Source organism: Aspergillus fischeri, genomic scaffold (genome assembly GCF_000149645.3).
Source record: "Aspergillus fischeri NRRL 181 1099437636266 genomic scaffold, whole genome shotgun sequence".
NCBI lineage: Eukaryota > Fungi > Ascomycota > Eurotiomycetes > Eurotiales > Aspergillaceae > Aspergillus > Aspergillus fischeri.
Window position 1 is genome coordinate 3,325,890 of NW_001509760.1, and position 22,995 is coordinate 3,348,884.

Genomic DNA, 22,995 nt, shown 5'->3' on the forward strand with positions numbered 1-22,995 from the left:
TCACATGAGGCCTTCCTTGTTATACAACAGAAAGTCTTCTCTCGACTGCCTTTTCCCTAAAGGGGTCAAATATGTCCCGTTCATTATTCAGGACGAGTAGTGACGCTCCCGGAATAACAAGGAGCGGGCTGAGAGTGCGAGCCAGGCTTGATATAATATCAGCCAATAACACTGGAAAAATATCATGCTCTATATTTAGATCATGACTGTTTAACGCGTCGGATATGACCTGACCAAGAAGTAGATAGGCTAGTAGAGACTCTTATGTCAAAACTCGTTCCGTAGTTCTTCGCGCGAGTGTTGTTGAGTACTTTCACGGTCTTTGGCCTTGCGTCTTGACGAGGCCGGTACAAAGTCAAAGAACCGATACTTGCTTGACGTCTCTTTCGTCATGCTAGATCTGCGCGCCTTGGAAGGGTCAGAATATTCAAGAGAGTAGGTGGAAGAGTTCTTTGAGCTGCCGGTGCTGTCTCGAGTGTCCGACCAGCGGGGCATTGAAAAGGGCACACGACTCTGGTCCCAGGTTGCTGACGAAGAGCTAGGAGGAGTCTCCTCCTCAGCGTTTGGACCATAATCTGTGGACCGGCGAGGCAGCGAAGGCCGTGAAGCGAAGTAGCCAATCGAGTTCCTGTGACTGCCAGGAACAGATGCTGGCGTTGCAATCGCCGTTTCTGTCGCCGGTGTCGTCGGCTTGGAGCTGTCTTCATAGAAAGTCGCTGACCGTTCCATGGAATCCACCAGTTCCTCCCATTTGACTTCGAGATTGCCATTCGGGCGTTCTGCCTGTTCTGCTTTACTAAGACACTCCTTGGTACGTTGGTGGAGACGAAGCGCCATCTCGTGGAACTTCTTAACGGCCGGATCGATCTCTTCTAGTTCAGCGAGCCTTCCTGGGGCTGCTTCAAGCCAGATCCTTATCAAGTTCGCGAAGCTCCTTGCGTGGTCGATCAAGAACGGGAGACTAGGGAAGCCCTCGCGAGAGGTAGGGGGCAGCCGGTTAAGAATTTGAATCGGCGTCGCATAAGATGGCGTGACAATAGGGGTAGGACGGTCAGCAGGAATCGCGCAGATCGAGTCAACGAACTGCTTGAATTCGGCCCGGTTGCCAAGCAAGAACTTGTTCATCGGTTCCATCCACGGCTCTTTACTACCAAACGTCGTCATGTTCGCAAGGCCTTGCAAGGCTTTGGCGATCAATGTCAACGTTCGTTGAGCACGAGGGCGAGGGTGATCTGCTAGGATTAGCGGGAAAGAACGAAAGTAAGAGAAATGGAGAGACAAGGCATCTTACCTTTCAACAATCCAAAAAGTTTTGGATTCAGGATTGCTGGACAGAAGAATCGCAGGAACAGGAAACCTGAAACGCTGCTGTATGTCACCGTTCGCAGGAAGTCGCCGTAGCGGTCTTCCGCGCAAGCTCTGATATGCCTAAATATGAGTCTCAACTCTGCAGGACAGCGAGAAGCGGAGCCAGCAATTGATTTCCAAACACTCGTGGTAAGCGAGACGAGGGTCCTCCAGTTGCGTTCCAGGTCGTCTGATCGATGGACTCGCGAAGGGTCAACTTCACATTCAGGATCGCTCTCGTCAATCTCGCGTAGCCGTTCTCCGATGGTTTCTTCGAGGTATTCCTTCCCGAGCCGACGCATATGCAAGTCCAGTGCCTTGGTGAGAAGGGAGTTCCCTCGGAACAGAAGATTCGCCTCCACGGTCGCCGTTCGTCCCATGTCCCTGACAAGGACTTCTCGATCTTGACCTGATTCCCTTGAGTCATTTGAATGGATCCTTGTAGTATACCTGAGTCTATTCGCAGTCGAGTCTTTGTGAACACCGTCAATCTCGTCCTCAACCAGAGCGGAAATCCATTCGACCGTCTGACCCGAGACCTGATAAATATTGAGCAGAGCCTCTGAGAGTTGATTGAGTTCGGAGGAGATGATCTGAGCCATGTTGATTGTAAGACCATTGGTAAAGGCATGCAGGATCTCGGACATGGGCGTGTATTCGTGCGACATCAGAACGACCGTCTCTTCCATCCGAGCTCTCATCAGCATCTCCCCAACAGACTGATCCCGTTCATCCAATATGGTCCACCACTTCTCGGTTTCCACGCCGGACTCCAAGTCATCCAACCGTATCTCCACCCGTCCGTATGTGGCATCGTGTGACGAAATCTCCACATCATCCAAAGCATGCAGGGCATTTGCATCGTGGTGCAGAGCATAGGACCCATGGGCAATGAGCGTCCAATCTTTCTGGGTCGGGTTGAGAGTTTTGACAAGGACGGAAACCTGCGAAAGGACAGGGGGGAGATCATTGAAAGTGAAATCTTCACGCCAAAAAGGGTTGGATGTGCGGAATTTGACGGCTGTCTTCGCTCGAATTTCGCCGTCGAGAAGAACTTCTGTGTAGTAGTCGCTGACAGCGGGCGCCGGTACCGGGTTGCTGTGAGACCTTGATGGCTTCCGGCTCCTCGGTGTCTCATCACTTGGCCTGTCACGTTGCAGCTTTGCCTCGGTCACCCTGACCGAGAGCATCCTTTCGATTCGAAACATGTCTCTTGTGGGTGGCGAGCTCGCATCACCTGACCCTGCTGTATTTGTCGAGTTCTCCTCGACAGGCAGTTCAGGGCCGTAGAGTTCCGGAATGGTAAAAGCGCGCAAGAGAACGAACCAGACCTCAAAGAGCACTCGACTTTCTAGCGCAAGATAGACCGGCCGGGTCAACCCGGACGCAGAATGCGCCGCATACTGAGGATAGATGGCAATGCAGAATTCGTCCTCAAGAACAGACTCGTTCAATTGCTGCACCGAACAACGAGATAATTGAGACAATTGAATGCAGGTGACTAAAGTGATGTCTGTTTCTGTGAATAGTTTGAATGCACCATTCTCTTGCAGCGTGCAGCTGACTTTCTGCCACGACGAAGATAGCGCCCTTTGCTGGCGATAGGTCGAAACACGATGGCCGGAATTGGGACGGGGACCGGACGTACTAGGTCTGTCCCACAGGAGCATCTTACCGACCTTGATAATGGCCGCATCTTTCTGAACGGTGCTCTCAGAATTTCGCCGACGGTCCGCAAGGCGACGTTCTCCGATCGCTACCGACTGAGGTTTCGTCATCTTGTTTTGCACGCCTTTCGGTCGGATCGGCTGCCAACACAGTAAGGCCGCCAGCCAGGAGTCGAATGTTTCACTGACATGGGGTCTCAGTTCGATGCCGAGACCTGAGGTGAAAGTGGAAACTTTGAGATAGTTCATTCCAGTTTCTGGATCGACAAGAGAGCGAACCTGACATCCACGCAGGTCCGGAATCAATGTCTTCGCAAGTGCAGGTTCTCCCTTGGCTTGATATATTAGACTCCCTGTTGCGACATTGATAGCGCAGTAGCCTGACGTCCAGGCTGTGGTGGAAGATGTCCGAAATGACAGAATACCATGCATTCTTCCACACGTCGTTTTCATGAGCTGAAGTATTTTGGAAGCATCGCTGCTTGACAAAGCTGTCGAGGACGGGTTCGTACTAACGGTGGTGATCACGTTTGAGCTACCAAGATTTCGACTCAAACGATGACGACCAAGTGTCTGGCTGAAATATGGAGCCGGTTGTATTGATGGGAAACCAATGGAGCTCGCTTGGTCTTCAGAGGCCTTGGGCGGGGGAGAAGCGGTGTTGATGGAACCAAGGCGATTTCGAGTTCGTGTGAGAAAGGAGTTGGGTGAGATTTCGCTGCGCTGGTCGTCCAAGGTCGTGGTGCGGGACCGCGCCCGCTGGCTTCGTAATTCCACCTGGCCATCGTCCTCGTCTCCCGCCGAATGATAGGGTTGAAATTCGCGACGAGATTCATGATCGGGCGCTCTTGTTCTGTATGCGGCACGAGGTGATGGGGCAGCACTTCCAGACATATATTCAGCTTCCGACAGAGGGGAATTATTGCCGGTCTCGGAGGAGGGGTCTGGCGTCACCGTCCGGATGCTCGTCTCTCTAAAGCTATCGGGGTAGACCATTCCATGACGGTCTTTGGAGGATGACTTCTTGCTGGGACGCCGTTCCACTGGGCGACTGTAGATGCTGTGGTGGGCAGAGGTCCGCTTGAACCCGTTCGAATGCGAACTTTCCGATTCCATCTTGCCAGCGGCACACGATGGAAACGGTGACAGCGCTGCTCAGACGAGGTCGCTAGGAAACGTATGATACGCAGATCAGGGCCAGCACAGAACCACGCAAAACGCACGCACAAGTAGACGCACACCTCGACGTCTTCGCTTCCAGAGTGTTACCTTGCAGCACACTGAAACCAAATGACGCTGCGCAACCGTCCTCGAACAATTGAGGGCCTTTGTCGTCCAATGGGTCGCTAAGTGAACGCATGGAGTCCAAGCGAAAGATTCTGAGTATAGTCGCACATTCGGTTTGAAGACGGAGGGGCGCGTTGAGATAGCAGCGTTGGGCAATCGAGCGACAAAGCGAAAGGGCCGCAATCCACGAAATGTCGGTTCAGGGGAGAGGGGGGTTGCGCGGGCGGCAGAATAAAAAGTGTGGAAGGGCTGAAGAAATGGCTGAGAGGTATGGCAAATAACCAGACCTTCAACAACGACTAGTTTATCGTCACAATGTCACTGCTAGAAGAATCATCATCGTTAGGTGAGTCCGGCAAAGGTGGTGTGGGAAAAGGGAAAGTCTGGAGAAACGGTCCGTTGCTACGAGGCCATTGGGGTGGCCGACTGGCCGTGTGCTGGACTGGAGCAATAACGTGATATCATTGGATGTAGAGGGAATTTGGTCGTACCTACCTTGTAGTACCTAGGTTGTAGCTAGGTTGGACGGATCATCCATTTGGGAAGAGAAAGACGCACTTTCATCAGCCAGCTTTTTATTTAATGGCTTCTTTTCCTTTGTTTGTAAGAGCGACAGTGAAAGGGAAGTATCAATGGATTGGTAAGAAAGGACTTCGTACTGTTGCAGATCCCGCTGAAATACACAGAATGCCCAGAAATCTAAGACGAGCGAGTCGTGGTGGTGCGCGAGTCCTAAGCGGGAGGCGGTGTCGAATGGAGGCAAGGTAAGTGGTTTCCGGCTATCCCAGCCTGGAGCGGGACGGACAGAGGGGAGTTTGGGAACTTGGGATGACTCCCAAGACAATAATACTATTAATATTAATATCAATAATAATAATAATAATTGCTTGGACGATTGGCTTCTTCGTACTTCAATCTCTATCGCACCAATTATCCCTGGATGAAGAGCTCTTATTTGCGGGAGACTAGCCTAGTCTTCTGTTCTTTTGGCCTCTCAGGTGCAAACGACGAAGCCTGAAGGGAAAGGATGACGAAAGATGAGGATAGCTGACAAAGGACCCTTACCACTAATCTTGTCGTCCTCTCGTCTTTTCGTCTTTTCTCTATGGTGTCGTGTCGTGCTGAAGAGAATATGCTTACTACCCCGGACTGGAATCTTTCTTTGAGCACTATCCTAAAGATAACGTGAAGCCTGCTAAGGGTACGCTCGGAAGAGGGTCGGCTATCTTCATAATCCTCCTCGGTGATATGGAACTTGCTGAAAGTTACCTACCTATCTTGTCTACAATATCAAGCAACTATTATTGGGCCTACCGATTTGATCGCAACACGATCATCTTTCTTGATTGAGATGAATGGGCGAATCACGTTGTCAGGACTATCTCCGCAACCAATAAGTCAGGGCTTAGTTTGTAATCCATGGTCTCATACATCTACTTATTTTCATCATTGCTAGATATTATAGGTCGGCCCTGTGGTGGCTCCGAAATGGTACCTAGAAGAAGAACTGTAGAAGTCATCGACTATCTGAAGTATAGCCGGCAGTCGATGGCCTTCCAGTCAGGGCCCAATGCCCCTCAACCCGGGATTTTCTTTCGACCAATGATAAGGTAAACCATGGTGAGTCTGGAGTAAGGTACCCCCAAGCCTCTACGCCATGCAGTAATCACTAGTCCTAGTTCATAGACTAGATTCTGTACGTGGGGGTAAGAATCGAAATTAAAATGCCCATGCCGAGACAAGGACAAGAGCTTGGGGCTCAAGATTCTAGGATGCATCTAGGCCATCGTAACTCGGCAGATGCTTCGGAATCTTATAGTGCCTCACTTCTGTACTATATCCACATAGAGAGGTACCAACTGCTAGCTAGAAAGTCGCTGACTCGCACCAGGAAATGAGTATCACCAGATCAAGCTTCGTCGTATACCTTTAACACTCTTCTTACTTTTGCATACAAGAAACTCAAGTGGAAACGGGAGAAAAGAAATCAAGGTAGGGATTAGTAGAGCAAGCTTCAGACGTCCAGACAGTTCAATTGTTGGACTCGGAAGATGGGTGAGGTCTAAGTGATTCTGTGAAGGTGGAGCCAAGGAGAGTCAAAATTAGGACTTCGGCCATCTGAGTGAGGTGTAACTGTTTCCGTACTGATAACCTCCCTGTGATAAGACCCCCCAACGCCATGTATATAGAGGGGACAGAAAGGGGAGAGGGCATAGTTAGCTGTCTCTCACAAATGAGGCACTTCCCACGGTCTGGTCATCTTTCCAGCTTCTAGGCCTGCCTCTTTCCAGACTTGCGTACGCAAGCAAGCATAAACCATAGATGTCTAGGGAGGTACCTAGGTAGACAAAAGCCTTCATTTAAGCCATCGGACCTGCCGTGGCAAGTCAACGACCTTATCAATGTCTCGTTTCCCACCTTCGCTGACTCGCGTCGTCAGGGAATAAGGAGATTGACGAGTCATTCTAAGTAGAGTCACGTGGCCCTCGTTTCCCAATCGATTATCACCTGACCCGTTCGGTAGCCTCAGGCATTAGTGACAGCATGCGGTGATCCTTACCGCCTGCATCATAGGTACCTTATCATGAGGGTTGACTGGTCATCAGATCTACCAGCCATGCATGGTCAAACGACCTTCGTGGAAAGGCAGTCATAATATTCCTTCAAGTCTCTACACAAACTCCAGTTAGGAGCTTGTTGGACTTCTGCAATAGGCATTTTGATGCCGAGAGTTTTTACGATTTACCTGTTTACCGTTCTTTGTGCAGCAGACGCACCTGGGATTGCTTCTCGAATGGCCCGTAACTGATACGGGTTCTCGGCTAACAAAGTCGCTGCCATGTGCTGAACTTACAGAAGATTTACGCATCTGTCTTTTGATTCCATGTCTGCACTTTTAGGATCAAGATGATGACATCGAATATCCTATCTCGGTTCCTTCCTCCGAACGGCTCGCCGTCTGTATACGAGACGATTCGACATCACGATGCGACATCAGATTCATCAGATGTGGAGGAGCGCGCGGGATTAACTCTGGAGGATGGTTCTGGAGAGCATTATAGTGATCGCGAACTCGAGGATGCCATGACCGACGCTGAGCGGAGTAGGCTGCTGGACCCGGATGATGCCTTCATCAGAAGAAAGAGCCCTCGGAAAGCTTCTGTCGCGGGGCCGTCCAAGTCAAATTCTCGTCATCGCCACTCTGGCCGTCCGCGGTGGGCGCATGATGCCTCACCAGGTCATGACTTCGAGGATGGCGATGATGATGTTCCAGCTTCCCTTCTCGTAGAAGGGCATCACGACGACGACGACGACGATCTTAAATCTCGGCTGCCGCCACCTCCAACTTCCCACTTCACTCCCGACAATAGACAGACCTCTCTTCCTGGACCTTCAACCCGCGGTGATCGAGCTCGCTGGAGAGCAGCCAGAGAACAACAGCCGCTACACCATGCCGATCGAAGGCGCGCCCCTGCTGTACGCTGGTCGTTAGGGCAGCCCAACTTGAACACGGTGGATCCGAAAGAGAAAGCAATGTGGATGTGGGCAAATGTTGAAAATCTGGACAACTTCCTAAAGGACGTTTACACGTATTTCCTCGGGAACGGGATCTGGTCCATTCTGTTGAACCGAGTTCTGAGTCTGTTGTAAGTTCCTACTTGCTTTCACGACTGGTTATGTTATGTATTCTGACAGAGGACCGGTGCCGTCATAGAACATTCGCATTCGTTATAGGATTCACCACATTTCTTACGAACTGCATCGACTACCACAAGGTTCGCGGGAGCAAGACATTGAACGATATCTTAATCGAGCAATGTACCACCAAGATGTCACTGTCGTCCACCTTTCTGCTCTGGTTACTCACGCTGTTTTGGATTGGAAAAGCCTTCCAGTGCTTGTTGGATATCAGAAGGCTGAAACACATGCATGACTTCTACTATTACTTGCTTGGAGTCTCTGATACCGACATCCAAACTATATCATGGCAAGAAGTTGTCAGTCGACTCATGACTCTCAGGGACGCCAATCCCGCGACAGCCGGTGCGGTGTCTGCGAGACACCGTAAATTCATGGGCAGTCAGTCTAAGCAGCGAATGGATGCTCACGACATTGCCAATCGACTGATGCGTAAGGAAAATTATCTTATCGCCTTGATCAACAAAGACATATTAGACTTGACGCTTCCCATCCCGTTTCTAAGAAACAAGCAACTGTTCTCTCAGACGCTGGAGTGGAATATCAATCTATGTATAATGGACTATGTCTTTAACGAACAAGGCCAAGTTCGGACTCTGTTCTTGAAGGACACTCATCGAAAGGCGCTGAGCGAGGGCCTGCGACGACGATTTATCTTCGCGGGCATTATGAATATATTCGTAGCGCCGTTTATTGTCGTCTATTTTATGATGCATTATTTCTTTCGTTATTTCAACGAATACAAGAAGAATCCTTCTCAGATCGGCTCGCGCCAATATACGCCGCTGGCGGAATGGAAATTTCGCGAATTTAATGAACTCTGGCACCTCTTCGAACGCAGAATTAATATGTCCTATCCTTTTGCTAGTCGCTATGTGGACCAATTCCCCAAAGATAAGACGGTGCAGGTCGCGGGTTTCGTGGCGTTTGTGTCGGGTGCACTGGCGTCTGTGTTGGCTCTGGCATCGATCGTGGATCCAGAACTGTTTTTGGGATTCGAAATCACGCATGACCGAACAGTTCTGTTCTACCTTGGGGTGTTTGGGTCTGTCTGGGCTGTTGCCAGAGGCCTCGTTCCGGAAGAGACAACTGTCTTCGACCCGGAATATGCTTTACTCGAAGTGATCAACTATACACATTATGCTCCGAGTCATTGGAAAGGGCGATTGCATAGTGACGAAGTCCGGAGGGAGTTCGCGGAGCTTTACCAGATGAAAATCGTGATCTTCCTGGAGGAGATCCTTAGCATGATATTTACGCCTTTTATTCTCTGGTTTAACTTACCCAAATGCAGCGATCGTCTCATCGACTTCTTTCGGGAGTTCACCGTTCACGTGGATGGAATGGGGTACCTTTGTTCATTTGCTGTGTTCGATTTTAAGAAGGGAACCAATGTGATAAACCAAGGAGATCGACGAGAGCCGGCAAGGCAAGATCTTCGGGCCGATTATTTCTCTACCAAAGATGGCAAAATGTTGGCCTCATACTACGGATTCCTGGATAACTACGGTGCCAATCACCGTGGCAGCCATCCTGCTACTAGACGACAATTTCATCCGCCCCCCGCCTTTCCTACTCTTGGGTCACCACCAGCGGGCGAGATGGGAACTATCGGCGACCGGCTCGATCAGACCCAGACTCGGCACGGTCTGGCAGGCCCTTTCATGGGCCAGCAATCTGTGTTTGGGCCGTCTCGCTACGGTCCGACGGGTCTAGGTGACCATGCATCACCGGCTCCTTCAATACTCCTAGATCCGCATCACCAGCCATCAACTTCAGGGTTCCGAGGAACGAGCCGCGCAGCAGCCTTTCCACGGTACAGATCCTCGCGAGCGCACCCTCCTACATCAGGGACAATAGCGGATGGCGATGAGTCACCGGTAGCCACGGGAGGCAGCGACCCGTCAAGACCAGCTGCTAATGCTGCTGGAGCATCAAGTGCGGGTGGTGTAGGCACTAGCGACAGCAACCTAGGGGACTCATGGCGGATGAACTTGGCGGAAGACGTGGATGATGACAACACAGAGGGCGGAGAGAATGTTGATGCTATTGCTGGGGGTGCCGGCGTTTTGGGCTTGATTCAACAACTTCAGAGGGTAAACAAGGACACTCGAGGACGCACAGCGGTTGGTTTATAGACATTTGCATGCCATTCGAGACAGGCTAGAATCTATCAATCATGTGGTTGTCAATGCTAGTAATATTCTTCTAGCGTCTTAGATTTATCTGACTGGATGGCTTGCAAAGAGGTCATCTGCAGCATTCCATAGGCTGTACATGCATGAACATACAGTTTTAAAGTTAGTATCATGTATGAGCAATACTGGCATCGATTATCAGCTACCAAGTATTATTCGGTCGGTCGTCAATTGTTCAAGAAGTACGGAGTACTTCGTACCTACTCCGTACGCAGAAGTCTCTGTTGGACTGAATGGTATCCACAGACACAATCCTTGTCATGATTTAATGCAAATTACCCCTGGATAAAAATAGAAATAGATGAATCATGAAGGGCTGAAGGACCCATCAGTCTGGCAATGATCATTAATATCTCTTTTTGTTAGTCAATGATTGGTCAAATAAAATGAGCATTGAGGATTGCGTATCCAAAGGAAGCTGTAAAACTATCGGAATACAAATTCATTGCAGAGATGAATCCTATAAGCGCAAGGTACTCTGTAAGAGCTGAGAATATTGTGGACTTGGTTATTATATTGATGCTCTGCACTGGGTGGGCCATCCCAGTCGTAGATAGACATAAAAGGCTGGGATCATCGGATCTGGACCATCCATTTGGGCAGCATCCACGGGCTAATCTCGCCCATTCCACTCGGTCGAAAAGTCTGGACTCCAACCGCTGATCTTTTGCGATGTTGATCTGGGGTTCTCGCGAAATGAGATAATCATATCACGGACACAGAAAGGCGTCCAAGGGTGGACATTGAGGGAGAGCGAAAGCAGTAAAGGAGAACTACAGTCTGATTCATCATCATTTGCGAGTACTGGAATAGATCAGATACTCCGAGAATTGGACATCTTTTCTTCAGATTTCCGTCAACCTAGTGTCCGACTTTGCCCTACTCCGTATATGTTGGCGTTTTCTTGGCTGCAACATCCGTTGGTTTCGCTTCTTTTCCACTCCTTGCGTCCACTAAGCAGATAGTCTAGTCTAGTCTATCAATTTTCTTGATCATTAGGCGAAAGCTGATGTCCGAAGGATTGTCATGACATTAATTGATGTGATATGATCATTTCGACGGTTCAACCCCAAGAGAGCCTGCTTACGGTTTCTATTCTGCTCTTCGGCCTCAAGAGAGGAGTAGAATGAGTGACCTTTACGACTCGGTCCCTCCAGCCTCTCGTTCAGTTTGTTGATTTGTTTATTCTTGTGAAATTTTTTTTTTCTTGCGGGCTCCGAGGCCTTTTCTTGGTATCTCGTGATCGCATCATTATTCCTGTCACTCTTTTATTCCTCTTGTTGAGATTTTGATTTTTCTTATCTTCGTTGCGTCGCCTCGCCGTCGCTATCGGTTGCCTGCCATGTTTCGAGCCCGTCGCTATCGAGTCTCACTGGTTTTTGCAGTCATCTTTGTGCTGATCTTCATTCATTTCTCCCGATCCCGCGATACATCCGCGAGCACCGTGAGCATCCCCGCGCCTGTCGATCAGCCCAAGACGTACCCTCAGAGACCACCCCCTGCTGCTCCCAACAACAAAGAACCCATCGCACCCGAATCTCCCTCCTCCCATGAGCCAACCTCCGAGTCAGTCTCTACTCCGGCTCAGCAAGTTGAGAAGCCCGCTGCTCCCGACTCAAAACCCCCGCAGGATCTAGTGTCCGGTGCGCATGGACAAGCGTCGTCCAAAGATAGTTCGGTCGCCGGTCAGACCACAACATCATCCAGTGACAATGGATCCGCCAAGGGAGACGGTTTAGAAGTCCCCCCGTACTCATTGGACTATCACGGCCACGCACGTCTCGAGGTGGACCTTCCGGAAACGAATCGACCTACCGTGCACTGGAAGCAGGTGCAAGAACATTATCCTCTGGCGCCTGGAAACCTCATCAAGTTGCCGACGGGGAAATCCAAGGCACTGCCGAGAGTGCAGGCTGCTTTTAGAGACGAGACGACCTCCGACAAGATACAGCGGGTGCAGCGGTTGTCGACCATCAAGGCGGCCTTTGAACATGCCTGGAATGGATACAAGACTTCTGCGATGGGACATGACGAGATCAAACCTCTGCGGGGCGGGTTCAGAGACCCGTTCATGGGTTGGGCAGCCACGCTTGTGGATTCCTTGGATACGCTTTGGATCATGGACCTGAAGGACGAGTTCGCCATTGCCGTTGATCAGGTGAAGAAGATCGACTTCACAACCAGCAAAAGGGACGAGATTCCTGTATTTGAAACGGTCATCCGCTATCTTGGAGGATTGCTTGGCGCTTATGATATTTCCGGTCACAAATACGACGTACTCCTCGAGAAAGCCGTTGAGCTGGCGGACATCGTGATGGGTGCGTTTGATACGCCTAATCGCATGCCGACCATGTTCTACAAATGGGCCCCGTAAGATCTACTTTGTTGATCATCTGAGTGTATTCAAGAACTGACTGATATGTGAAATGACAGGCACGATGCCGCTAAACCTCATCTTGCTGATTTTGACACGACCCTTGCCGAAATAGGCTCGCTGTCTGTCGAGTTCACTCGACTGGCACAATTGACTAAGCAAGACAAGTACTACGATGCCATTGCACGGATCACCAACGAGCTCGAGAAACTGCAGGGTCAAACCATGCTCCCTGGTCTGTGGCCGCTCAAAATCGATGCTTCTGGTTGCAGGACGGCCGCCTCACAGCTCAATCACGAGGTCCCTCGCAATGGTGTGGTTGATACCGAGCCGTCTGCCTTATCGCCTACGCCTGTGCATACGCCCGCATTCTCCTCTGCATCTCCCTCATCGTCTTCCGCATCTCCTTCCACCCCTCCTATGCCCTCTTCCACACATACACCTCCCCTAGCGCAAAACGAACGACCGCTGCCTACAGACGCACAGAGCTACACCAACTTCTTTGATCGGCGCGATGGTGGTAGCTTACATATCGACGCGGAGCCGGCGAACTATGACGCCCCGAATGAAGGCGCGAATTCTGGAGTTTCTAGTAGCTCCGGTGATAAGGCCTGCTCAGGAGGTCTCGCCGCGCCGCCCTCCCCGAAACAGAAGTTTGGGCTCGGGGCCCGCGGCGATTCAACCTATGAGTACCTTCCCAAGGAGTATATGCTCTTGGGCGGTCTCAACGAGCAATACCCCGCAATGTACAAGAAAGCCATGAACGCAACGCGCGAACATCTCCTCTTTCAGCCCATGGTCAAGGACGAGCGTGATCTCAGATTCTTAAGCACCATGACGCTGACGCGCCCTATAGCGGAACAGGTCCCTGACAGTGCCTCTGCGACGTACGAGGGAACTCATCTGGGCTGCTTTGCGGGTGGGATGTTTGCTCTTGGCGCTAAACTATTTGGTATTGAAGGGGACCTGGACCTCGCTGCTAAACTGACCAATGCGTGTGTTTGGGCTTATGGGGTCACCAAAACAGGCATCATGCCCGAACACTTCTTGCTCGTGCCCTGCAAAAAGGGCGAGCCGTGTGTCTGGAACGAGATCGAGTATTGGAACGCACTCGATCCTAACGAGGAACAGCGGATCGCGGAGGCTGAAAAAGCCATCGAGCAGAAATCGAAAGCGAGCGACCCGACTAAGCGATCTACTACAAACGGGATTCGTAGGCGTGATTCATCTGGAAAATGGCACGTCATTGCCGATTCGGCAAGTACGGACGACCTGATCAACCATGACGAAGATGAAGTCAAGAAGCAAGATGCAAAGGATAAAGCTGTCCCTCATGAAGTATTTGTCACCCAGCGAATCATGAACGAACGCCTACCGCCAGGCGTTGCTCGCATTCTGAACCGTGCATACCTCCTTCGTCCGGAGGCCATCGAGTCCGTATTCTACATGTTCCGCATAACAGGCGACAACTACTGGAGAGAAAGGGGATGGGAGATGTTCCAAGCTGTGTCCAAGTACACCCGCACCGAAATCGCACATTCTGCTATCAACGATGTCACGCTTGAAAAGTCCAAGATGCGGGACACCATGGAGTCATTCTGGCTTGCGGAGACGCTGAAATACTTCTATCTTCTTTTTGCCGACCCGAGCGTGGTCAGTCTTGACGACTATGTTCTGTAAGTACTCGCCAGCAACTCTTGCTAGTAGCATAACTGACTTTTCTCGCAGCAACACCGAAGCTCATCCTTTGAAACGTCCGGCCTATTAACGGCCTTTCCTTTTGCCCTTTTAGGTATATATTTCCCTTCATATGAATTCCTTTCTTGATGTAGAAGTATCGATACCATCTCCAAAGTACATGACATTTTCTTTCCAGTGGCTGGCTTGTCACGCCTCGTTATGTTTTCTTCTTCGTCCATTACCATTACTGCACCCATTTAATGTTTGACTTAATGTGTACATATATGGCTGGAAGACTGCCAAATGAAAGCGATCACGAATCATAATGAGCGTGGTGGCTCTGATACCCCGATCTACGAGGAAAGCATTGAGAAAATGACAATAGGAGTAGTCGTAATGAGCCTGAATTATAATCCTCTTCATACCTCGAAGGGGAAACCTTCTCATCAGAAGCCGTACATCGTATGATATCCTGCGCTCTGCATACCATGAAGTACAGTAAAGCACTCCGGCAAAGATAGCGGTGGATCGCCGCAAATCCCCCGCCGCCCGCCTTGTTCGCTTTGCCTTGGCCACATTCGTCGTCATCAACATTATCGCTTGGTACTCCGTACCCCAGTTTTCCCTCGTGGTTTCCAGCCTCCTCGCACGGAGCAGCCCTCCCAACCAGAGGTTTCCGGGCACGAGACGGGATGATTGCAGAGAGACGACTAGTCCGACGACGACGACGACCGAGCTGTGGGAAATGGAGTTTGAGGTCTCCCTGGAGAACGAGCAGCAGTTCTGGGATGGTGAGTTTGTTTGTCTGGCTGGTTGCTCGATAACCAGAGATGCTACCTATTTCCTCATGCTTTACTTTGTTCTTCTTATCGCAGGGAATTGTTCGGTCATATCTAACGTGTTTGTTTGGTAGAACTCCAAGAGATTGTTTCCACTCCTTGCAGCACCGAGGACCTCATCGATAATGCGCTCCGGTCTTATTTGAGTTTGGCTACGAAGTACAAAGGTGGGAGATTGTTCTTTGATCTTGATGGCAGCATGGTTGGAAACGAGCTTCCATGTTTTCTCCGATCTGATGCAGGGCTGACTGGACTTTGTCAATCGCAGATGAATACCTCAACTCGCCGTTCGAGGTCTCGCGCTGCTCGTATAAATTACTCGCATCAAGTATCTTTACCGCCCATGCCGACTACGTTCGAAGACAGATGATATATGGCTTATTGCAGGTCTGCGCTGGATGATTTCCGTTCTTTCAAGGGCTTCATGTCCCTTTGATCTGTCTTGCAATTGAGCCCGCTGACGGTTTACGGTGCTGTACAGGAGGATGATCCGGACACGCTACATCTGATCGTTTCGTTCCTTCTGTTCGATGGCCGGCAGCATGAGGAGTCCTTTCGGATGATGAATGAGGAGGGTTCATTCCCGCGGTTGCTGGAGCTCTTGCAAATCTACAAAATAAAGGATGGGGAGAATCAGGCTGCGCTTCATCGCATGCTGATGGACTTGCTGTATGAAATGTCGAGAATCCAGCGGATAAGGATTGAGGATCTTGGTGAGTGTTCCAGGTGACTTGGCTGTTTGGAGTAATGGGCTAATAGGCAACGCATTCTGGGTAGTACTTGTCGACGATGATTTTATCAAGGGCCTTTTTGGGATTATCGAAGATCTCTCCTACGATGCCAGCGACCCTTACCATTATCCTGTGATTCGCGTTTTGGTGAGAATCCGCTTGATCTGGCCTCGCAGGGTTGATGTATGTTACTGACCGAACGGTAGTTGGTTTTCAACGAGCAGTTCATGATTTCAGCGCATGATCCTGTGGACGATAAATCGTCGACTCCCTTGACCAACAAGGTCATCAAGGTCTTGGCCATGCATGGGAATCTCTACAAGACATTCGGCGAGAACATCATTCTCCTCATCAACAGAGAAGGTACCAACTTCCGAGATTCTCCTCTGGCAAGACAAATTTCCTAACGACTCCTAGCGGAAACATCTCTTCAGCTTCTCACGCTCAAGCTCCTATACCTCATATTTACAACCCCTAGCACCTATGAATACTTCTACACCAATGATCTTCATGTCCTGGTTGACATTCTTATTCGGAATCTTCTGGACTTGCCTGAAGAGGCATCCGCCCTACGACATACATACCTCCGCGTTCTCTACCCATTGCTCGCTCACACGCAGCTGAAGTATCCTCCCCACTACAAGCGCGAAGAACTCAAGAAAGTGCTCAATATCTTGGGCCGGGGCCAGCTATCAAGCGGTGAGGGCGACCTCGAGAGAATATTGCACTTTGAGGAAGTCGACGAAACCACGAGGAGATTAGTCCTCCGATGCGCAACAGTCGAGTGGTTGCGAAACGAGGAATCTAAGTCACATAGAGAGAGCGTTGCCTCGTTTGACTCCACGACCGATGCCGTCCAGACGGACGCCGAGTCTGGTACTCCCACCAGCACGGAAGGCAGTTCGACTGGGGCTCTATCACCCACCCGGCTTGGTGGATCGGACTCTCCCAAGCCAGACGCGCATCGCAAGCCGAGCGCGGTGCAGCGCCTCGGAATGCACCTGGAGCCAGCTTCATGCTCGACTATCAGCGTGCAGGAAGTTGCCAGCCAGCACGAGAAACCCGGCGTCATCACCCCTAGTCGCAATGACGCCCATCCCACAGGGAATCCTTCAACTACGGACGCTATCAGGGCGACCATCAAACCTAAAGTTAAGCCGGAGCCCCCCAAATCCCGACGCCGGCGCGGGAGACGCATCGCCGAGGAGGAAGACAATGCCGATAAAACCCCCGAGGACGCAGCATCAGCAGCATCGAGTCCAGTCATGGCTTCCACATCTGTCACTCCTCCAGTCGATTGCGGAAACTCTACAAGCATGCCTGGTCTCGCTCCACCAGTCCCTGCACACTTACGTCGCTCCGCATCGAATCCTCCTCCAGCCCTGCCACCCCCTCGACGTTCGACTCACCCGGCCGTTCAGGCGCATCCTCTCTCCGGCAGCTGCAGCCCTCTAAACAGCAGTCCTCTGAACGTCCCCTCTGTCGGCAAACACGGCCAGAAACCTGAGCCGCCGAAGGCGCGCCGCTGGGCGAGAGGAAGGCACGCACATGGTGACTCCGCGGACAGGTCCGGGAAGGATTTGCCAATGAACGGTGAAATCTTGCCCGAGTCGACGGCCGAATCGAACTGTGGGACAGTGAGCGTGGAGGAGGCGGTTCAAAAGGTGTCGCTGGAGTCTTAATCATTTCGAGCAACGAATCTACGTACAAAGCATACTCTTTTGCATCGCGTGTCAGTGCACAGAGATACCTTTTTGTTTTTGTTATCCTTACACATACCCATTAAGCAGGAGGCTGCCGTCTGGGCTAGCCAAGATTCCACGATCAGTACGATTCAATTTAGAATTCCATAACTCATATGACTCTGCTATTCAGTATGTACCCGAAATGTACATGACAAGAAAGGAGAGAAGCATCATAATCGCAAGCCAAAGCATCAATCAGATTGGACCGTGAACTCATCAAGTCAATACCCAACCCCCACGCTATGCGCATGCAACGCTACGCAAAGCCATGCAAGGTGCCATGCAGTGCAACGCAGATAGAACGCCATCAGCTAACCTCCACAAGAGCAAAGCAGCGCAGAACGCTGGAAGCCCTTCCCTTACTCCCGATCCCGCTCACGCTCACGCTCTCGCTCTCGCCCCGTATCCTGAATCCCCCAGAACCGCTCCGCGCCAAACGTCCACTGATTATCCGACTTCCACAAGTCATCAAACGCAGTGAAGAGGACTAAGTCCGGATCGTCCGCAAACGCCTTCCTCAGACTCGCAATGGCCTTCTTCTGGTTCTCCGGCGACGGCACCGCGCGCCCATTCCGCTGGCCCGCATGAGGCCACCCCGACTCCGTGATGACCGTTTTCTTCCCGCCCGCCGCAGCGGAGATGCGGCGCGCCTTGTCGATCGCGTACTCCCCCGCGGTTTCGGGGAGCTGGTTGTTATCGAAGAAGGCGTGGCAGTTGGCGGCGCAGTAGTCGGACGCGGCGCAGAGTTCCGGGTGCTGCAGCATCACGGAGAAGGTGTCGACTGTGACCACGGGGCCCTGGTAGCCTGCGCCGCGGAGGATGTCGCGGGCAGTGTTGACGGCGTTGGCGACGTCGGCTGGGTTATTCTGGCCCTTGTTGACGAGCTCGTTGCCGATGGCGATGGTGTGGAAGATGGACCAGTCGCCGCCTGTGGCGGTGGCGGCGTCGCGGATGTAGTGCAGGCTGTCGGGGAAGTTTTGGAGGTCGAAGACCCCTGCGAAGACTTTTAGGCCGTGCTGTCTGGCTGCTTGGGTGACGAGCTTGGTTTGGTCGCAGTCGATGCCGTAGATGCGGATGAAGGCGTGATGGCGCAGGTGCTCAATGTCCTGGTTTATCTGGTCGAAGGTCTTGCAGGTGCCGTAGCTGGTGTAAGGCGAGTAGGAGATGCCGAAGCGGGAGTCCGGGTTTGTGTTCAGCTCAGGCACTGCGACGGGGAGCTTGGGGAGGAGATTGTCGGTGATGATATTGTCGGTGTTTGGGAGCAGAGGCAGCTCCGTGGGCGACTGTCTCTGTGTCAGTTGTATATTCAGGCAGGTCATACATTGATCAATTGCAAATAACACGTACGTTCTTGAAGGTCGTAGTAGGGGTTTGATGCTTATGCTCAATACTGATCGTGTGTCCAGCGTGATCGACCCAAACGATGACTTGCTCCTTGGGATTGATATCGTGCTCGGCATTGCGACGGTGGCCAACTAGAAGGTATCTACTAGTCAGCGATGTCTTCGACACTCAAAGGTGTGTTGCTTTGAAAATATCTTACCATGAGGGTGCGCTGCGGACTGGTAGGCCAACAGCAGGGCCATAAGGTTGACCTTGAATCTCATTGCGACGGTCAATCACAGTCCTCACGTTGAAATCTTCTGAGCAAAGTTTGAGAAACAGTAGAACCGAGCAGAAGGATCTAGTCAGACTAATGAAGGAGTAGAGATTGTGAGGCCAGGCCCGGACTGTGGGCTTAAATACCCCAGCTATAGATGTACATTCACTGTCAAAGAGTCAGTGATAGCACCATCAGAAGCGTAGTGAATTAATGTCCACTTACTCTAGATCTCTAGAGGTGAAATTCATCATGAATTCAGTAGCCTGTGAATTCATGCTCTTAACTACCAGTACTTCACTTGCTCCCTGTGGAATGCAGGGCCCATACCTTGCCAAACCTCTCATACAAAAGAATGTGCTAGGACCCGGATTGATAGCATGTTCCTCGGGGGCTGTATCCCTCTAACTGGAAGACAGTATAGCATGACTGACATGTTCCACCTTGATTCTACTTACTAGTACGGTTGTCGCAGCCCTTGGAGAACACGGAAAGTAGTCCTCTTGTCTCAACCAGTATCAAGGGAGACTTCCTGGCTTAACCCTTCGACACTCATTCTGTGACCAACACGGCGGCATAGATAAACGTCATAACATTTTGATCACCAAAACGTTCAGGGGTTAGCTCAATGGATACAGCTGTGCAATTATTCGTTTACTCTTAGTGATGTCAAGAAGGCTAAGAAGGAATAATTATAACCAGGTCGTGCAATGGAGGTTTCATTATGATCCTGAGGCATCCATCCGACTGACTTAGGATGCGACTAAAACTCCCATCTGTATCATTGTCTTGGGTACACTTGACTGCCATCAGTAAGGTATGATGCTAGTTAGTCCAATCCTCTGTATCGAATTTTGGACCTACCGAGTCAAGCCTGAGACAGCAAAATGCCAAAAACTTTGCTCTCGCCAAGGTGTCCAAAGGTATTGGACCGAACCCGACCTTAGGTCCTCGCCCATAACAGGATAGGTGGTTTGAAGTGAACATGAAGGGCGGAAGGTCGAGACATTGGATATCAAGGGTGAGGTCTTGAATGAGTGCAATCGATAGAGGCTTCGGCGTAAAATCTCAGTTGAACACGGATTACTGTAGGCAATTTCTTTTCCCCATCTTAAATCATCAATCCTGCCTGAATTAGCGGCTTTGACACGGTCTACTTCTTAATATTCTCCTTTTCTTGAACTATCAGGATCTATCCATATTGAGAGGATACCATTTTGTTCCCTTGTATTAAAAGCATATCTAATAATGCTAAAGAGGTGAATACACAGCAAGGCCTAATTAAAACAATTGAGAAAGCGGTCTCCCATACAGCAGAAGTGTCATTATGCCCGTTCCCCTCACATATGGTTGACGGGAAGATGGCCAAACTTACTCCAAACACTCTTCACCAAAATGAAGTCGATGGCTGCTGCACGCATTCGTCATGATGGTGTATTGGTACTCAAAGTTTAGAGTAGGAGTGTCGCAAGTCAGGAGAAAGACAACCGAAAAGTCACGGCGATGTAGGTCAATTACGAAGCAAACGAGGTCATGACAGCATAAGCGTTTCGGATTGAGCCCCTTGAGAAAGAGATCCGGGCGAAGAAGTGATCTACTTTCTCTTGCTCACCACCTTGGTGATAGCATGGCGAATTATCGTTCCGGCCTTTTCGATTTCCTTTCTCGTCAAGCCGATGGTGACACACACCTTGAGCGCTGGAGGAACAATTTGCTTCGGCTCAAAGTTATCATCCAGAGACTTGAGACGGCTGATAAGGACACCATTCGCAAGGCACTAGCAGAAAGTCAGTTCTCATTGAACTCCCATGACAACTTGGAAGCGCTCAGATCCGAGATTGCATACCTCGTCAACCACATCCTGCAGTAAGAACTGCTGGTCTTCCGCAGTAAGTCTCTTCGCGGCCACCACATCGGGTTTGAAAACAAGGATCATGACAGGATTCTCAGGAGCGCTGGTACAATACACCCAATCACTGCGAGGATCCAACTGTGCCCACATAGCTTTGGTATGCTCCCTGAGCTGCGATACTACTTCAGGGCCATTCTGGAGCAAGTTGATCGTTGCACTGGCTGTCGTCGATAGAAGGGCAGGCAATGCCGCTGAGAATGTATATGCGGCGGCAGAGATGCGTTGATGATGGACAATTTCCTCAGAACCAGCACAGAAACCGCCTCCAGCGACGAGTGGGCCGGCCAGCGAGCCCACAATCATATCAACTTCTGCCGCATCGACGTTTTGGTGCTCAGTGACACCTCGGCCGGTCCTTCCCAAGACGCCAAATGACCAAGTTTCGTCAAGGATGAGTCGGAATTTGTACTTGAGTTTCAGTTCAATCTTGCCTGTGTGTCAGACCGTGCCATACATTCTCGGAGCGGGTGGGGGGGGGGGGGGGGAAGAATCACGTACGATTTTGGGAAGATCGACCATGTCACCATACGATTCGAAAAGGCCCTCGGTGATGATGAACCTTCTCGTGAGGGGCTTTCTCGCTTGCTCTTTAGTGATCTTCGCAAGAACTCTTTCCAAGTCTTCCATATCATTATGCTCATACCACCGGACCATGCTGCGCGAAATCTGAATACCCTTGCGAATGGCAAAATTGACACCCTTGTCGGCAACAATGATATCTCCACGTTTCGAAAATGCGGGGATGACACTCGATATGGTAGAGAATGCCTGGGAGTAGATGATGCAAGCCGCTGTGCCGAGATAGGCAGCAACATCTGCTTCGGTCTTCATGTGTACGTCTTGTGTGCCGTAAAATCCTCGGGGACCACAGGGGCCAACTCCATAATTGCGGAGCGTCTGGATTGCTTTTTCCTTGAGACCCTCATTTGTATTAAAGTTATAGAAGTTGAAAGAACCAAGATTCATCACCGTGCGACCGTTAGACAGTTTGGACTTGGGCCCGATCGGACTGTATGCCATCAAACATCAGCATCAGCATCGCAGTAACATTGAAATGAGAATGAGCATACCCAACAATGACCGTCCGCTTCTCGACCTCCATTTCCTCCAGAGCTGTGGGCTGTCCCACAAGAGGCTCCGGCGTCCATTCGTCCACGAGGTCATCAATCTCATCCTCGGAAAGTTTGACGACTCCGGGTTTCGTTGAGTACTTTGGTGCGAGCAGATAGCGAACTGCGAATAGGAAAAGGAACAATTCGACGGCGGATCGGATCGGATCATTCTGATAGCTCGATTTCACGTACCGCAGGAAAATTGCAGATCCTGGTAGACGGTGAAATAGATTTGCGAGCTCATGGAGGTATTCCGAAAGAAGACGTTGGGTCTCCTGGATATCCATGGTGAATGGAAAGAACGCGGCCTTTGGGGGCGCAAGGCCAAAGTTTGAGCTTCAGGAAACGTAGATTGATGTAATCATTCACGGGCAGTTTCAGCGAGCAATAATAATACAACCGGCAGACGAGGGACTATCTGGGGAAACGCAACGAAAGATGAGCCCTCGGTTTGGGGTATCCAGAGTCAGGACAGGACGATCGGCGAAACAATGTTGCGCACGTGACGTGCCTAAAAGGGTTTCTTTCTCAGGCAACAACGACACAAATGACAGACACTACGAAGTATAGATACTAAAGTCCTATTTCCATCCAGATGCCGAGACCCATATAATGTATCTTGAAGTACCAGACTGATATTCCTGTTGTTATCCTTCGCGATGATCCCCACATGAGGCTGTCATTGTAACCCGCAATGTAATACGGAGCAGCGATGTCCTGGACCCCCGAGAACGAACGATCTCAAGGTCGTGTGGATTGCCAAATGAATACCATGCATGATGCCTAGGATCAGAGTACTAGTAA

At 50.7% G+C, this 22,995-nt stretch overlaps 6 protein-coding genes across 6 annotated transcripts, besides 1 other annotated feature; 3 read left to right on the forward strand and 3 right to left on the reverse strand.

The window, feature by feature from the left end:
• Positions 1-267: 267 nt before the first annotated feature.
• Positions 268-4,130, reverse strand: NFIA_058300 (GTPase-activating protein BUD2; the record flags this gene model as incomplete). The annotated part of the gene is made up of 2 exons (XM_001258376.1): positions 268-1,232; positions 1,292-4,130. 2 exons carry the CDS (start codon positions 4,128-4,130, stop codon positions 268-270), a joined length of 3,804 nt encoding a protein of 1,267 aa, XP_001258377.1.
• A 1,013-nt stretch (positions 4,131-5,143) lies between these two features.
• Positions 5,144-5,185: a microsatellite.
• Positions 5,186-7,208: 2,023 nt separating this feature from the next.
• On the forward strand, positions 7,209-10,138 carry atgI (autophagy protein ATG9; the record flags this gene model as incomplete). Its single annotated transcript, XM_001258377.1, has 2 exons — positions 7,209-7,948; positions 8,017-10,138. 2 exons carry the CDS (start codon positions 7,209-7,211, stop codon positions 10,136-10,138), a joined length of 2,862 nt encoding a protein of 953 aa, XP_001258378.1.
• A 1,402-nt stretch (positions 10,139-11,540) lies between these two features.
• Positions 11,541-14,340, forward strand: NFIA_058320 (class I alpha-mannosidase 1A; the record flags this gene model as incomplete). Its single annotated transcript, XM_001258378.1, has 3 exons — positions 11,541-12,568; positions 12,632-14,248; positions 14,301-14,340. The coding sequence occupies 3 exons, from the start codon at positions 11,541-11,543 to the stop codon at positions 14,338-14,340; spliced, it is 2,685 nt and encodes an 894-aa protein (XP_001258379.1).
• Positions 14,341-15,653: 1,313 nt separating this feature from the next.
• NFIA_058330 (uncharacterized protein) lies at positions 15,654-17,504 on the forward strand (the record flags this gene model as incomplete). The annotated part of the gene is made up of 4 exons (XM_001258379.1): positions 15,654-15,804; positions 15,869-15,969; positions 16,029-16,185; positions 16,240-17,504. 4 exons carry the CDS (start codon positions 15,654-15,656, stop codon positions 17,502-17,504), a joined length of 1,674 nt encoding a protein of 557 aa, XP_001258380.1.
• A 422-nt stretch (positions 17,505-17,926) lies between these two features.
• scw4 (putative cell wall glucanase (Scw4)) lies at positions 17,927-19,174 on the reverse strand (the record flags this gene model as incomplete). Its single annotated transcript, XM_001258380.1, has 3 exons — positions 17,927-18,856; positions 18,915-19,042; positions 19,111-19,174. The coding sequence occupies 3 exons, from the start codon at positions 19,172-19,174 to the stop codon at positions 17,927-17,929; spliced, it is 1,122 nt and encodes a 373-aa protein (XP_001258381.1).
• Positions 19,175-20,761: 1,587 nt separating this feature from the next.
• lcbA (serine C-palmitoyltransferase subunit lcbA) lies at positions 20,762-22,478 on the reverse strand (the record flags this gene model as incomplete). Its single annotated transcript, XM_001258381.1, has 4 exons — positions 20,762-20,944; positions 21,014-21,505; positions 21,578-22,088; positions 22,150-22,478. The coding sequence occupies 4 exons, from the start codon at positions 22,476-22,478 to the stop codon at positions 20,762-20,764; spliced, it is 1,515 nt and encodes a 504-aa protein (XP_001258382.1).
• Between the last annotated feature and the right edge of the window lie 517 nt (positions 22,479-22,995).